Below are 15,211 nucleotides of genomic sequence, written 5' to 3' on the forward strand. Positions count from 1 at the left end.
TCTGACCTGTATTGTTCGTTTAATGTTTGCATCGTTTTCCTGTGCTCATCTGTTTTTTTATATATGTCTTCTTTAGATGTGCTGAGTAGTTCTTTCATTATTGATGTCATTTCTTTTTTTATCTGGGCTGTTATTTCTGATCTGATTTCTTCCATGGCCTGTTGGAATTGTTTCTTTACTTCAGTTGCAATCATTTCAGAGATTTCAGGTATGCAACTTCCAAGTTCTCCTATGTCAGTGTCTTCTGGACTTGTTTTGGGTGGAGTTGAGTTCTGAGATTGCATTTTGCGCCTATGTCTTGTCATTTTGGATGTCAGATGGATATTGCTGAGTTGCACGCTACCCAGGCAGCTCACCGAAGGTCTCTAGGGACCTTAGTTTACCTGGATATCAGACTTCTCCCAAGATGGTAGGGGGCAGTGGACCACTGGGCCCAGGATCTCCAGGCAATTGGTGGGGTCCATGGCTCAGACCATAACTGCAACGGTGGGGAAATGCTGGCCTTCAGTACAAGGGACTCCAGGCCGTCAGTGGAAAGTGTGTGGGCTTCAGCTGTGAATCCGATGGTGGCCAGACAGGGGCAGCTGCTCCAGGTTCCTCAGGTAGCTGGTCGAGGGACAGTGGGCCTCACCTCCCAACTGAGAGGTCCACACAGCCCAGGGCCGCTCCTGCACCACTTCCCTGTCTGAAAGGAGCAGGGCGGAGGGTAGGCACAGGCCTCACCTGCCAGTGGAAAGTTACAGTTTCTTCTTAAATAAGGACACAGTTGCCCTTGCTTTTGACAGCAGTACATGCACAGAGGGATTGTTTTCAGTCTTCCAAAGGAAACTTATATACATCTAAAAAGCACTATTCAGGGGCTGGGGATTTAGCTTAGTGGCACAGCGCCTGCCTGGCAAGCGCAACGTCGTGAGTTCAATTCCTGGTACCAGAAAGAAAACCAAAAAACCAAAAAATAAATAAATAAATAATTTTTTAAACCGAAACCAAAAAATAAATAATTAATTAATTAAAAAATAAAAAACACTATTCAGAGCTACTTGAACTTTAAATGTAATGTTTTTAGTTTTTATTAGATAGATAACTGATTAAATAAACAAATCATATTCCTGAGCCTTTCTCAGATACTTAATTTAAGGAAACTTACTGTTAAATTTACATATTGTCTCAAAGTCTTATAAATATTTCACCACTATATGTAATTTTGTTTACTTTTATAATGTTAAGTATACTCAAATGTCTGACCCTTGCTACAATTGCTGTAGCAAGGTGTCAAGCACAGGTTCCCAGTAATGTGTAAAAGGAAGAGCAATTTATCTTTCTCACTATGTACTGTGGAAGTATTTTGTTTTCTGTGTCTTTAGTATTTTTTTTAATGAACGATAGTAAGCATGTGTTACTTTATCTTTCCTAAAAGAATGTTTGTAAATGTTTAAATGAACTTTAATTGCTTAGATTTTAGTTTTCAGGTTATATATTTTCCCAGTTTTAGTAAATCAGCCCTATACATTTTGTTTCAAAATATAAGTAAAATTGGAGTCATTCCTTTTTCTAGATTGTTTATCTTCAAGCAAGCGTAACAAATTTTAAAAGTAGCCAGGCTGTGGTAAGTTTTATTTTCAAAACTCATTATATAACTTTAATATGAAAGAACATGAAAAAATATGAGAGTGGATTTTTTTAGAAATGTTAAGACTTGAGTGTTTAAAAGGTATTACGAACTTAAGTAATTTTAAGAAAGTGAATTTAAGCCTATTAAAATAGACTTGTCATTCTGAATTCAGTGGAGTCTCTCAGTACCTGACTTTTTGTTATTGTTACAAACTATTATCTTTTAAATTTTATTTTGAGCATTTACCTAGAGGACATATTCTCAGCAGTGAAAATAGGAAGTCAAAAAATAGTTTTGTAACTAATCACTTTAAAGGACGCAGACAAGATCATTTCAGTATTTGATCTCAGCTTGGTAATGGCAAGATGTACTTATTTAGCTAATAAGTCACTGGGTATGATTCTAAATGAAATAATACATAAGGCTTACTGTTTGGTCTCTTAGTAGTTGATGGTTTTGCTTTATTGTTTGGTAGAATCCCAAACACTCTAGAAGAAATGAAAAGAAGTCCAACCACCATAAGTGGTCTGCAGCGTCCCCACTTTGGTTGTCCGTGGCAGATGCCGAAGACAGCCTCCGCATGCACAGCGCGGTGCTCAACCTGCTTACCTGGACCGTCCTGCTCAACATGCCGTCCTTAGTCTACTGGCTGAAGAACCTCCGGTGCGTTGTACTTACGGAATTATTTACATGGTTCACACAGGAATCTGCAAGTAGAGACTTCCTGGTTTTCTAATGCCCCATGAAAATTGCTCAAGAACAGGAAGCTCCATACTGTCTGAGATATACTTCCAGTACATCCCCATTTCTCCTTTACCATAAGAATATAAACTTTGGGGCTATAAACTTCCCCAAAAGTTGACCCAAAAGAGTGATCTGTATTTTTGTTTTTGGTACATCGCTAAGTAAAAGGCCACCTCATCCAAGTAGTAGTCAAGTTCCTGCTCATAAAAAGATGGTGCAAAGGTTTCAGATTGTCTGAATATTGAAAGCATTTTAAGTCAGAAGTAAAATAAGTTTAATAAATTAAATAAAAGTTTACCAGACATTAATACCCTTCCTTCATTTTAGTCAGGATCCAGACCGTGGTTCACAGATCCACAGCCAGATTGCTGGAGGAGAGACTAAGGGTTCCCAGGAGTCACAGACACCCAGTGGGTCCAGGATGATCGATTTTGCTTTGTGGATTCATGTTTTGTTTTCTCTTTTATGATAGGTACTATTTTAAACTTAATCCTGATCCATGTAAACCTCTGGCGTTTATCCTTATTCCAACCATGGCAGTTCTTGGAAATACTTACACAGTTTCAATAAAATCAAGGTATAATCTCTTAGCCTTCGTGTTCCTGGCCTGCATCACCCTATACTTTATTTCTGGAGTAGATCTTTATTTGTGTTAATTTGCATATTCCTGAAAGTAAAGCCTAAGAATGTTATGGCTGAATATGAAAATACAGCTTATATGTGATTATGTTATACTTGTTTTTTAACTATAGGTTTTACTTGTTAGGATGTAATAATGTGGGTTCTTTTTCCTTTAAAAGCTATGATGCATAAGATTTACTTTCAAAAACTCTTTGAGGCCAGGCGTGGTAGCCAGGCCTACAATCCCAGCACTCAGGAGACTGAATCAGGAGGATTGCCATGAGTTCAAGGCCAGCCTGGGCCACATAGTGAGTTCAAACTGGCCTAAACTACATAGCAAGACCCTGCCTCAAAAAAACAAAAAAAGTAAACAAAAAAAAAAAAAACAAAAAACCTGCAAGAGTAGAAGTAGCTAGAGATACAGGTGAAGTAAAATCGGCCAGGATTTGAGTTGTAGAGGAATACTAGGTGCACGAGGGCTCCCTGTCCTGTCAGGCTGCTGTTACATATGCTCGGAATTCTCCGTTGTGAGACTTGGCTTTCTCCAGCGTCTGTTCTGAGAGCCCTTCAGCTGTCTGTTGGAGACACTGACCAGTGTTCTAGAACGAAGTGGACGTGGGGTTTCAGTCTTTGCTGCGCAACAACTCAGTATTCCTAAGGCAGGCTTCGCCATACTTCTTATCCTCAGTTCCTCTGTTTCACAGTAAAAAGGTGAGAGTCCTTCCTGAGAGTTAGTTTTCTTTTAAAAATGTAGCCAGGCGTGGTGGTACATGCCTGTAATCCTAGCACTCGGGAGGCTGAGGCAGGGGGATCATTGTGAGTTTGAGGCCAGCCTGGCCTACAAAGTGAGCACAAGGCCAGCCTGAACTGCATAGTGAGACCCTGCCTCAAAAAGACAAAAAAAAAAGAAAAGGTTACGTGCTACTTTTGTTGGATTTTAACATGGTTCCTTTTTGGTTTGCTTGTGTTGCTATTATAAATAGGATTAAAATGAGGATTTTTGTAACTATCTTAGTGAATGTGATTATTTTTGCTAGGATAAATTTTTAGAGGTAGAATTGCACAGTAAAAATTTAACTAGTATTTTTCCATTATTAAAGCTTGAAAGGATGAACAAAATTGGCTATTTTCTGAATAGAAATGCTTTTCTGCTTTTTTGGTTTTTTTGATTTTTTTAGTCAAAGCATAGTTGATTGATCTTTCAAAAAAATTGAGAACACACCGGGCGTGGTGGTGCACACCTGTAATCCCAGCACTCGGAGGCTGAGGCAGGAGGGTTACTGTGAGTTCGAGGCCAGCCTGGGCTACAAAATGAGCTCAGGGCCAGCCTGAACTGCATAGCAAGTCCCTGTCTCAAAAAGACCAAAAAAAAAAAAAAAGAGAACAGGTAAATTGATTGTATAGAAATACTTCATGTGCAATCACTTAGGACACGTGTCGTTCCCAGCTGTGTGCAGCTGGCATATTCCATTGCAGCTCCCGCCTGTTACATGCTGTGTGTTTTCTGTGTCTCCCCAGCAAGCTGCTGAAGACTGCCTCGCAGCTCGCCCTTCCTCTGGCTGTCGGCGCGGTCGCGTTTGGGTCGGCGCACTTGTACAGGGTCCCGGGCTTCGCCTGCCTTCCGCTTGTCCTCCACACCTTGTGCAACTTGATGTGAGGGGACGGAAGGGGAAAACCAGGGCAGTCGATGCCTGAGGGGCCAGTGACGAGTGGAGCCACTCACGTGGACAGCAGAGTCCTTCGGAGAAGACAAGTCTATTTTTGCAGTACTAAGCATAGGAAATTAGTTTTGTAACGCCTGCGGAAAGGAGGTGACGCGTGGTGTGTTCTGTGGGACCTGGTGAGGGTGTGCGGCAGCCCCAGGCCGAGGACTGCTGCGCACAGTCCTGGTCTGCTCCTGTCCAGCCGGTGACCTCCCGCCACCCGGGTAGCAGGTACAGCAGCGCGTGCAACCGCCCGTCCAGCATGCCGCTGCTTCATCATCTCCTGAAAAGTGGCTTGTTTCCTATCTGCTGTGGTTTACATGTTGTAAAATGAGTTTTCAAAGAGTGATGAAATTCCCAAGTGTGAGGTTTCTCAAAAGTGAAATAGCTGCAAAGACCCTTCAGTCTCTCTCGGCAGTCATGGTGAACAAAGCAAGCTTCTGTCTTCTTCACATGTGAAGGAGAGCTTTGCATTATAAGGAGATGTATTTTTGGTAAGCAGTGTAAGATCGATGGGTAAAAGCATGGCTCAAAATCAAAATGAGGAAGTTTCCATGTTATTCTCACATATAAATCATGGCTGTTAGATTTAAAGAATATTCTCACGGATATCATTGGGCGTTGGTGTAGTTCGTTTTGGTGATTCAGTTCATTGTCCACATGATTGCCAAACGTTCTTCAGGTGAGGCTAGATTGATAACTAAATTTCAGTAATTAGCAAAAACTCTAGGTTTGTGCCATTTCTGTCTATTTTGGAAAAAACATGACCAAGTATAGCATCACATTTGATGTATAAATTTATACTACTGGGGTAACAGTAAGTATGGCATTAATATAAATAGCATACCTGAAGAAACTGGGGCATAGCCACAAGATTTAACAGTGGAACCTCGATGTGCCAGGTGACTTCCAGGGTTACTGTCGGATAAATGAGGGCGTGATATTTCTGTGTAATTTCAGATTTCAGTTCCTGCTTAGCTAGGACACAGTACGCGGGTAAGGGAGCAGGGCAGAAGAGTGCAAGTGCCCTTCGCCTCCAGAGTGCACTGGGGCTGACGGTCACCAGCCCATAGAGCTCTCTTTTACACGTGGGGACTTTCAGCACCCAAACCTCTCATGGAATGTCCTGAAGTTCCCGCCCATGAGTCCGCAGTGGCGCTTTAGCTGGTGTCCTTGTGGTCCCGGGGATCGGTAGTGAAGGTGAACTTTCAGAGCTCTCCGTGACACAGACAGCCCGCGCAGCCTGCGTGCCATTGGCTCTCTGCCACTGTCCTAGGGCCCCTCGATCCCTGTGTCTCAGCAGTTGCCACCTGGAGGTTCCTGCCACTGCCCTGCCGGTGGCGGTGTACCTCGTCCCTGCTTGTTTCTCCTCAGGCCCCGCTGTTTCGGCGTTAGGCAGACAGTGTCTTGCTAGTACGTCTGAGGCTTGTGAGCTTACGCAGTCCCACCCCAGCTCCGTGCTTAGTGCTCAGCATGCATATTGTCCCTTACTGAGACCAAAGAGAGTGACAGCCCACAGAGGTGACAGACTTGCCACACCGGGTTGACTGGAGACGAGGAGCAAGTGGAGTAAGCTTCAAAACGCTTATGCGTTGAGCACCCGAGAGGAAAGAGTTTATTCGATCTTACGCTTGCCTGCTGGCCCTGCGAGTGTATTTAAAGAGGGAAACGTTGCCTGTGTTTGGCAACATACAAGACAGCTTTTGTACACTCAGTACCTTGGTTTTGCCATGACTCTGTACGTGTCTCAAGTATAGGTTAAACATGGCACTCAGCTCTTTCTGAGTTTGACCTTAGGTCCATACACAGGAACACTCTGAAAGAATTTTAGGATAGTAGTTAATGTGATCTTCAGTTGACAGCTGTGATCATTATGTTTATGAGATCGAAAGTCTCCTTGTTCAGTCGGTACTGAAGGAATCTCTCACTCAGGAGCAGAGTTGCCTTTTAAAGCAGTCGGCCTGGCATACTAATTTCCACTGAAATCTCTTTGTGTCAGTATACTTATCACCAAGCCCTCAAGTCGTATTTACACCAAGAAAATACTTTGTTTAAGCACTATAAAACGGATGCTGATCAAATAGTTTATACACGGTGACAGAGTGTATTTGTAGCCAGGACGTCCACAGAGCAGACAGATCAGTTGGCCTACATTTCCTTCTTAGACGTTAGGTCTAAGTTAGCGTGATGTTGTCTTGCGTTGTTTTTTGGGTTAGTGCAAAACTTCATCAGGGTGCTTTCTAAGTGTTAGGAACCGGTTCTTAAAATTGTTTGGGGGCTTTTCAGCACTGCGTTGGACTTGCCATGACTAGGCGTCTGCTCGTTATTTTACATCCTCCCTCTTCGTGTAGAGTTCATAAACTTGGATATCATAGGAGACCAGATACTCCGTGAAGTTCATTATGAGGAAAATCAACTTGGGGGGTAGGGTACTAACCAGAATAATGGCAGCAAGAGAAGCATCTCCACAGTAGGAAACTAGACCCTGCCCAGGGACTTCCTTACCCAGTAAATGCCAATTTAGAAGGAACTTTTACAGAATTCTAAGATGATTAGGAACTGACATTTTACCCCAGGGATTTGGTTTTCTTTCCTTAGTGGTGTTTTGTGTTGGTTTGTTTTTGTTTTTGTTTTTGTTTTTTGAGACAGAATCTCACTATGCAGTTCAGGCTGGCTTTGAACTCACTGCATAGCCCAGGCTAGCCTTGAACTCCTGTAGGCCGCCACCCCCAGCTCTCCTGGAGCTTTTGAATGGAGACTGTTTCAAATTCTGAAGTAAACTTTATTGATACACATTACTGTGCACTCTTCCACAGTGTTAGTTTAGTAGCCTCACCAAATAAAAACATTGTAAGGCTGTTCATAGTCTACTTTTCATAAGAACAATGGGAAAGAAAATCCAAATCTGAATATGTGTACTGTGAATGCTCAAGATTCACATTCTAAAAATAAGATACATTATAAATAGGGAAGACTAAATTTTATGTGTTAGGGACATAGTTCTGAGAACAGAATTAACAATTGGGAATAGAACACACAAGCAGTTATTTCATCAGTAGTATAAATGTAACAATGCACCTGACATGTATCTTTCAAAAGTTAGGTGTTATTCTTAGCTGCATCTTGATTAGATTGTCTGTGACTAATAATTTTGAAATCAAGTACAGTACTTCTGAAAGTGTTTGGGATGGTTATGCTGCCAAAAACACCTATTTTTAAATATCATGATGTCATTTAATTTCTGATAACTTTGTGTAGGACTTGATATATATGAGTCAGGATCGTATATATAATTATTCTATACATTGTAACTTTGAACACTTGTGAAAAGCTATTGGTGTGCTTTGAGGAGTTGTGTAAATTTGCATATTTTAATTCTAACCTTATTTTGGGAAATCTAACAGTAGCGATTGTGTAACATTCATGACACTATTTTTAATGTTATTTTGATTTTTAGTATTTATATAGGAAAGTTTCCAGTAAGAGAGTTTATAGTCAAAGCATAGAACTATTACCTGTTCAAAAGTCTGAAAGACAGGCCTATTTTATATTTCATGTTGCACTTGTTCTGTTTCATACCGAACTTTTTCATCCTTTTTTTAGGAAAAAAAATTACAGATTTAAATTCTTTTTAGCATAAAGCTCTGCAGTGGAAACTGTATGATTGTATTCACACAGTTAGCAAAACATACTTCACCACCAAAGCTAAATGAAACTGTAAAATACCTCTGGATATTTGTGCCAATGAACTTTTCTTAGTATATTGAGATTAAATCAAAAGGAATCTTTTCCGTATTTTTCATCTGACTTATAATAAATGTGTATATCATAAAAAATTATATTCCCTACTCTAATTTTTCTTTGAAAACATTCAAAGTTATAGCATAGTTTGTTCCATTTTGCTGATTTCTTAGATATCTTCTGGTTTTATTGGGTAAAAGTCAATTCACATAGTAAGGACCTTTCAGCAGTTAGGCGAAGTACTCCCTTAGAATGACGCTGGTGAGACTCATTCTGGGACGTGGAACGTTGTCTGTGGTGCAGGCCCTTCTCTGTACAGGTGTCTCGTTTACGTAGTGAGAGCTCGCCGGAGAGCCCCTGCCCTTCACCCCGGGTGTAGTTACGCGCTGGGCAGAGGGGGGCTGCGCACAAGAACCCACCCAGAGCAGTGGAGGGAGCACCAGGAGGCTCGATCATATGTTACCTGCAAACGTTATAAAACCAGCAAGAATTAACGCTAAAGGGTGAAGATTAATACTGCATTCCTCTAGTGAGAGAAAAGTGGAAATATGATCGACTCCGAAACTGCTATTTACTTGCTGGAGACCCTTTCATTTCTCCCTGTAGGAAGTTTAAGGAAACTTCGGTCCTCCCTTTGACGGTTCGGCTCATCATGTAGTGTGAGCTGCTGTTTCTCTGCACAGCGATGCTGATCGAATTTGCATAAGTAGCCTTGGACGTAAAGAGGTAGCACAGAGCCAAATGCTGAAATATTTGGCTTTCATTTAGTTACAATTTAATTATCTAATGTGGACTGTGGAAGATATTAGTAAAAAGATATATAAGACGTGAATTCAGTATATACTATCATTTGGAATGAGTTTGTCCTCCGTATTGAATGATTATATCCTAAGTAGGAGATGCCTGTATTTTAACGTAATCGTACTTTTGACCTAGTCAGCGGTGTATTTGTTGAAATACTCATAGAATTAACCCTGCCCCCCTGTACTGTGGGGATGAGGGGGAAGCTCCAATTTTTAGTGCATATAAATTAGGAAATAATAGTGTGTGTTTACATGTTTTTAAATAGAAAAATGACTAAATATGTTATTTTGAAATGACTGTATTGCAGTTTCTTAATCTTATGATGATGATGTGTAACAATGTACCCATGAGAAACCAGACCAAAACTGAATATATATTATCACTGTGACCTTGAACTTAGTCATTCGGAATAAAACAGACTGTGCCTTAAAATGGTAAGGGAATGCTCTGCAATTTTATAAGTGCGTATTTTATTATGGGTGGCCTTCTCATATTGGTCCCAAATCCTGTCCTTTGAGGTTGTTGAAATGGAAGCTTCAAAGCTGACTGATACTCAGTATTTAGTGCTTAGTATTTGTAGAACGGCTGTCCTAGTGGCCTCCTTTAATTCCCAGGGTTCTTGTTCTTGAGTTAAAAATGACTTCGGCTACACAGGTGGAGAAAATTAAGTTTGGCTACAGTTTTGGGGAGAAAATTATTTTAGGAGAAGCTCATGGTACTTTTAAATGCACTGTACATGGAAACTCATCTTCGAAGTGTGATGTTTTTGTCTTCCTCATGAGCACAGATATGAACTCTCTACTAATACGTATGCTCCTTTGTCCTCAGATTTTGAGGCTTATATTTGCATATATCAAATAAGCTTGGTTTACCCAATAATGATTTTTGAACAGTTAAACTCAGCTTTTAAAAATTTTTAAATATTATTTCCCCTTATTTCTTTTTCTTTCCTAATTATTTTTAAAGTATCAAGACAGAATGACTTTTTTTTAAATGTAGGCTTGCATTTGTACTATGCTTATTTAAAATAAATGGATACAATTTCAAGTCGAAATTATTCCATTTATGGGACAGTCATGATCTCTGCTAAAAGTTGCCACATTTTTGTGTTTTTGGGGTAAGTTTTAAATTTCAGTTCTGAACATAGACTCAGCACATTTCTTCTGTTTTACTTCCACTACTTATCCCATCCCAAAGCACAAAAAAAAAAACCTTTCTCTAAAGATACGTAGAAAGACAACATGTCTTTTCTTAAAACCTGACCATATTAACAGGAAAGTGCTTGGGACAAGGGTATGTAACAAAATAACTGGCTTTCAACTTGCATCTCTTTATGTTACAGTTCAAAATTTTAGAGTACAAACTTTCATTGATAAAGATTCAGTATTATTTCTTGCAAGTTAATTTTGTTCTTGCCCAGAAAGTACAGTGCATAGTAAGAATACTTAATAGTGCAAAGGACTTGTCCTGTAGTATATACTGAAAAATGATTGTCACCTTACAGATCTTTCCATTTAAACAGGCATGATCTTCTCCAGTACTTTGTACAATGTGCAGTGTACTAAATACACTTACGTGTAATTCTATGTGCATTTTTGGTATTATGTAACACTGTTACATTTCATTGATTGTAATTCAGAAAAAGTGCTACTTACTGTACTTGTAGTGTTGTGAATGATGTTACCTGTGCCCTGGTGTTACGGTGTTGGTTTGATAGGTGGGTATTTGCCTTCAGTCTTTGCTCAGGTATTAATGTGTAACGATTTTTGGTGCTTTCTTTTTATTCTGTCATAATCTGGTGTTCTGAACGTTCAAAAATAAATTTGGTGGATAAGCACTTCGGGTACAAAAATTGCTAACCGGCTCACATACACTCCATGATGCTGTCCCAAAAGAAAACTTCTAAAAATTATTTCTTTCCAACATGTCGACCATATTGGAAACGAGAATAGCTATTCAGCATAGAACAAGATATATCTATCACAGGTAAATATTGAAAGCAAAAAAATTCAGATAGTTTTCCAACTTTGTAGTTGTAGTTTTCTGAATATGTTTGTATGGACACTTCATAGTACTCATTCTTATTTTCAGGAATTGTGATTATATTTTCCCAAAAATCATGTTCTCTGCTTTCCTTAGGCTAATTTGATATATTCCTGGGTGCCCATCTTGCATCTTAGAATGAGAATGACTTAGGCATTGTTTGTGAACAGATTTCCAGATCACTCCAGAGTTACTCAATTTGATCTTTAAAGAAAAGGTCTGGGATTCTGGTGTAACGAGCACCCCAAGTTAATTCTCAGATGCGTTTGGTAGGCATGGCCTTAGCCGAAGAAATGGGGGCGCGGGCTCCTAGAAGCCACTGGAAGGGCTGTCCTGAGGGTTACAGATTGCCTAAAGAAGCACTAAATAATCGAAGTGTTTAGCACACACAGTGTTGTTACGTAATGGGTGGGAGGGATAAAATGCAGGTGTGTTTTGAAAGGTATGTGTCTTTTAACATTCCTAACTATAATACATAGATATTTTTCACATATACCCAAAAAATAAAGCTTTATGGATGAGAAATAGAAGCTTACTTACTTTTCTTGGATACCTACAGGTGTCAACCCAATTTCAAAACCTGTAAGGATACATACAGCCGTTCAATGCCTGCTTCATAGGCACCCCTTTCCCGTACACATGCATGTTATTCCCCTATAAATAACTGCATAGCGTATTATGGGAAATTTCCTTGCTTAAAAGAGCACTCACGTATTGGCTCACGGCTCTGGAGAAGCCCAGGCACACCCCCACTGCATTTTGTGCAGTCTTACCTCCAAGGGTCAACTTGTTGGAACTGCTCACCCGCGAGGGGCTCGCTCAGGTGGCCGAATTCATGTCCTGGGCATCACTTGGCTGAGATCCCAGTGTTCTTGCTGACTCCTGGCCAGGAACTGTTGAGCTCTGGTGTCTTGCCCTATCGCTTGCTCTTCACGGCAGGGCGGTTGGCTCCATAACCAGCAGGGCCATGTCTTACAACCCTTGACTCCTTCTCTGTTATGGTTTAGAACTGAAGAGTTCCCCAAATGTCTCAGGAGCCCAGAGGTGGGGTTTTCAAAAGGGGATTGGGCCTTAGGGACACTAGTAATCCGTGGGCTCACCACTAATGAGTCCATAGCCAGATGTGCTCTTTGTGGGGACGGGTCAGAGAGGCCAGTCCTCAGGGCGTGGCCTGGACGGGTGTTCTTGCCCAGCCCCTCCGCTTCCCTCTCTGTTCCCGCCTGGTGGTGAGCGGCTTCCTCCAGCACACCCTTGCACTGTGACATTTCTGCCCTGCAGCCAGCCAACCAAGGACCAAATCCCCACACTGAACCAGATTAAATCTCCATGCTGCAGTGGTTTGGTATTGTGACTCTGACCTTTAGACCCTGAATTAGAGGCCTCAACTCACTCTCAAATCTGTTGTAATAATTCCCCTTTTGATCAGCTCAAAGTCAACCTTAATTTTATCTGTAAAATTCTTTTTGCCATCCTAAGGTAATAAGCATATTTCCATTGTATTCACAGATCCCATCCACAGTCAGGAGGGGGGCTTGATTGTACAAGGTGTGTACACCAGAGGGTGAAAACGTTGGGGGCCTTTTTCAAAGTGCACATACTCAAGTGTTTCACATAATTGTTGTACTTAATGTTCTACAGTTTGAATTCAAAGAGATGATGAATGAAATATAAAATATTTCAATGAAAGAGAAGCCCTTCTGTACATTGACTTTCAGGTGATCATATACAAGGAAAGGGTGGTAGAGCGCTCCTTAGCATGCACAGGCCCTGGGCTTGATTCTGGCCCCTCAAAAAAAAAAAAGGAAGAAGGAAGCTGTCTCCCACACACGGGTTGTTAGGCGTGTGTATGAGATGATTAGTTCAGAGATGGATCTTGAATACTCAGAACTGAGTGTGGCCTGAATTTAAGGAAAGGGAGACCAAATTACCTTATTAAGTGAGCTGAAGCGTTTTACTACCCTTCGTATAATTTTGTGTTGGGAATGAGTTAGGAGTAATTAGAAACTCAAGCAAGATGATATAGCAGCAAACAATTTATAAAAAATTTCTGATAATTTTTTCTTGAATATGTAGGTAGAAAGAATTGTATTGCAGCTGGGCGAGTGGCACACACCTGTAGTCCCAGCACTTGGGAGGCTGAGGCAGGAGGACCACCAAGAGTTTCAGGCCAGCTTGGGCCACAAAGTCAGTTCAAGACCTGAACTACACAGCAAGATCCTATCTCAAAAAAAAAGAATTAGAATAAGAGTCCATGAGCTCAGGCTGCCTCAGTGGTGGTGTTATCTTGTCCTCAGATCACTGTGGTCAGCAGTTTAACATGAGCCTCAACAGATATTTTTGCATTTGTTGGAGTGCACGTGTCCTACACTTTCATCTGAGAGTCACTTCAGGATCCAGCCCTCTTTTGAAGTGTGATCCCCAGCGCTACTCTGAGAGAAGAAAACTGAGCACAGTGGTATGGATGACAAAGGCAAGACAGTACTGACATACAGTGAAAACAGAAGCAGTAGCTACCCCCATCCTTAACAGAAATCAGCAAAACAGTAAGACAGACAAGCCGTATAGTAACGTACAGTAAAGACCCAAACGCAACTTGTGTGACAGTTAGCAAGGAAGAGAGGGCAGCACTAGTGTCCTAATCTGAAAGCTAAGCGTTAGTAAAGGCTGATGGTGAGACATAAACGATTGAGGGGCTGGGGAAAGGGAAATGGAAGAAGATACACTTTCAAAGGGAGATGAGAGAGACAGAAGTGAGGGTTAAAATCCAACTGAAGGATTTTAAAATTAAGTAAAATAGGTAAAAGTAATGGGGAAAAAAACAAGGAAAAGAATTTTTTAAAAAAGATAAAGAGCCAAACAACAAAAATCAAAGAGACAAATGAGCCCCAAAACTCCCTGCTGTGTGGGTCCCTTCTTCTCAGGACCTACGGTACGGAGCCGGGGTCACCGGGAGGGGCAGTCAGCACTCAGACCTGGCCCGCTGTTCCCACCACCAGTTTGCTGTGTAAACACTGAGGTTTGTGTGGGGAGAGGCGACGTTAAACCAGCTCTGATTACACTGCTTTAATTCCCCAGTGAACCTGACAGTGGAATAGAAGTGTATCTCCTTCGGTCGATGCTTTTATTGTATTTTACTTACTTTATTATTTATTGAGACAAAGTCTCACTATGCATTTCAGGCTGGTCTTGAGCTCACTTTGTAGCCCAGGCTGGTCTCAAACTCGCAACACTCCTCCTGCCTCAGCCTCCCAAGTGCTGGGATTACAGGTGTGCACCACCACACCCGGCAGCCTGTGCTTTTATTATTGGCAATTTCAGCCTGTGGTTTCCTGGAAGTTTTTTGTACACTGCCTATTCAGTTTGGTGTTTGTTTGTTTAGGGGGCTTTTTGGGGTTTTTTTGTTTTTGTTTTTGGGGAGTGTTGCCTTGTTTGCATTGTTTTATTATTTGAGACAGCATCTCACCATGTAGTTTAGGATGGCCTTAAAGTCACTGTGTAGCCCAGGCCGGCCTCGAACTCAAAGCATTCCTCCTGCCTCAACCTGCTGAGTGCTGAGATGACAGGTGTGCACCACGCCCGGCTGCTTACTTAGTTTGTGATAGCCGTTCAATTTGTGTTTAGTGAAAACTACAATACAGTAAATAGGTAACAGTGTGATCCCTGAACCTTTTAACTGCCTCCCATACATTGGATACACTCTAAGGGCTCGGGAGTGACCCGTGAATCCTGCACGTGGCTCACACGCTGTCACGTTGCCGAATGTTCACCGTAAACAAGCAGACGATCAGAATCCAGGGTGCCCTGCGGTCCTGCAAGCTACAGCTGCCCTACTCCTCCCAGTCCCGCCACAAACTGCGTGCGGCCGTCCGGGACCGAGATGGACACGCAGCGGCGCTCACTCAGCCCTTTCATAAAATACTCAGTCACTTGCTGGATCCCAAGC

The 15,211-nt window shown here is 41.5% G+C and overlaps 1 protein-coding gene across 1 annotated transcript in view; it reads left to right on the forward strand.

The window, feature by feature from the left end:
* Pgap1 (post-GPI attachment to proteins 1) overlaps nt 1-5,968 on the forward strand; it is a gene marked incomplete at its 5' end in the record, with an annotated part of 54,607 nt that extends 48,639 nt beyond the window's left edge. The window contains 4 exon segments of the mRNA XM_013512108.1: nt 1,556-1,606; nt 2,088-2,275; nt 2,829-2,933; nt 4,496-5,968. Of these exon segments, the coding sequence (XP_013367562.1) occupies nt 1,556-1,606; nt 2,088-2,275; nt 2,829-2,933; nt 4,496-4,634 (483 nt within the window).
* Nucleotides 5,969-15,211: the final 9,243 nt, after the last annotated feature.

This window comes from Chinchilla lanigera, unplaced genomic scaffold (genome assembly GCF_000276665.1).
Source record: "Chinchilla lanigera isolate Chin_1 unplaced genomic scaffold, ChiLan1.0 scaffold00002, whole genome shotgun sequence".
Lineage (NCBI taxonomy): Eukaryota > Metazoa > Chordata > Mammalia > Rodentia > Chinchillidae > Chinchilla > Chinchilla lanigera.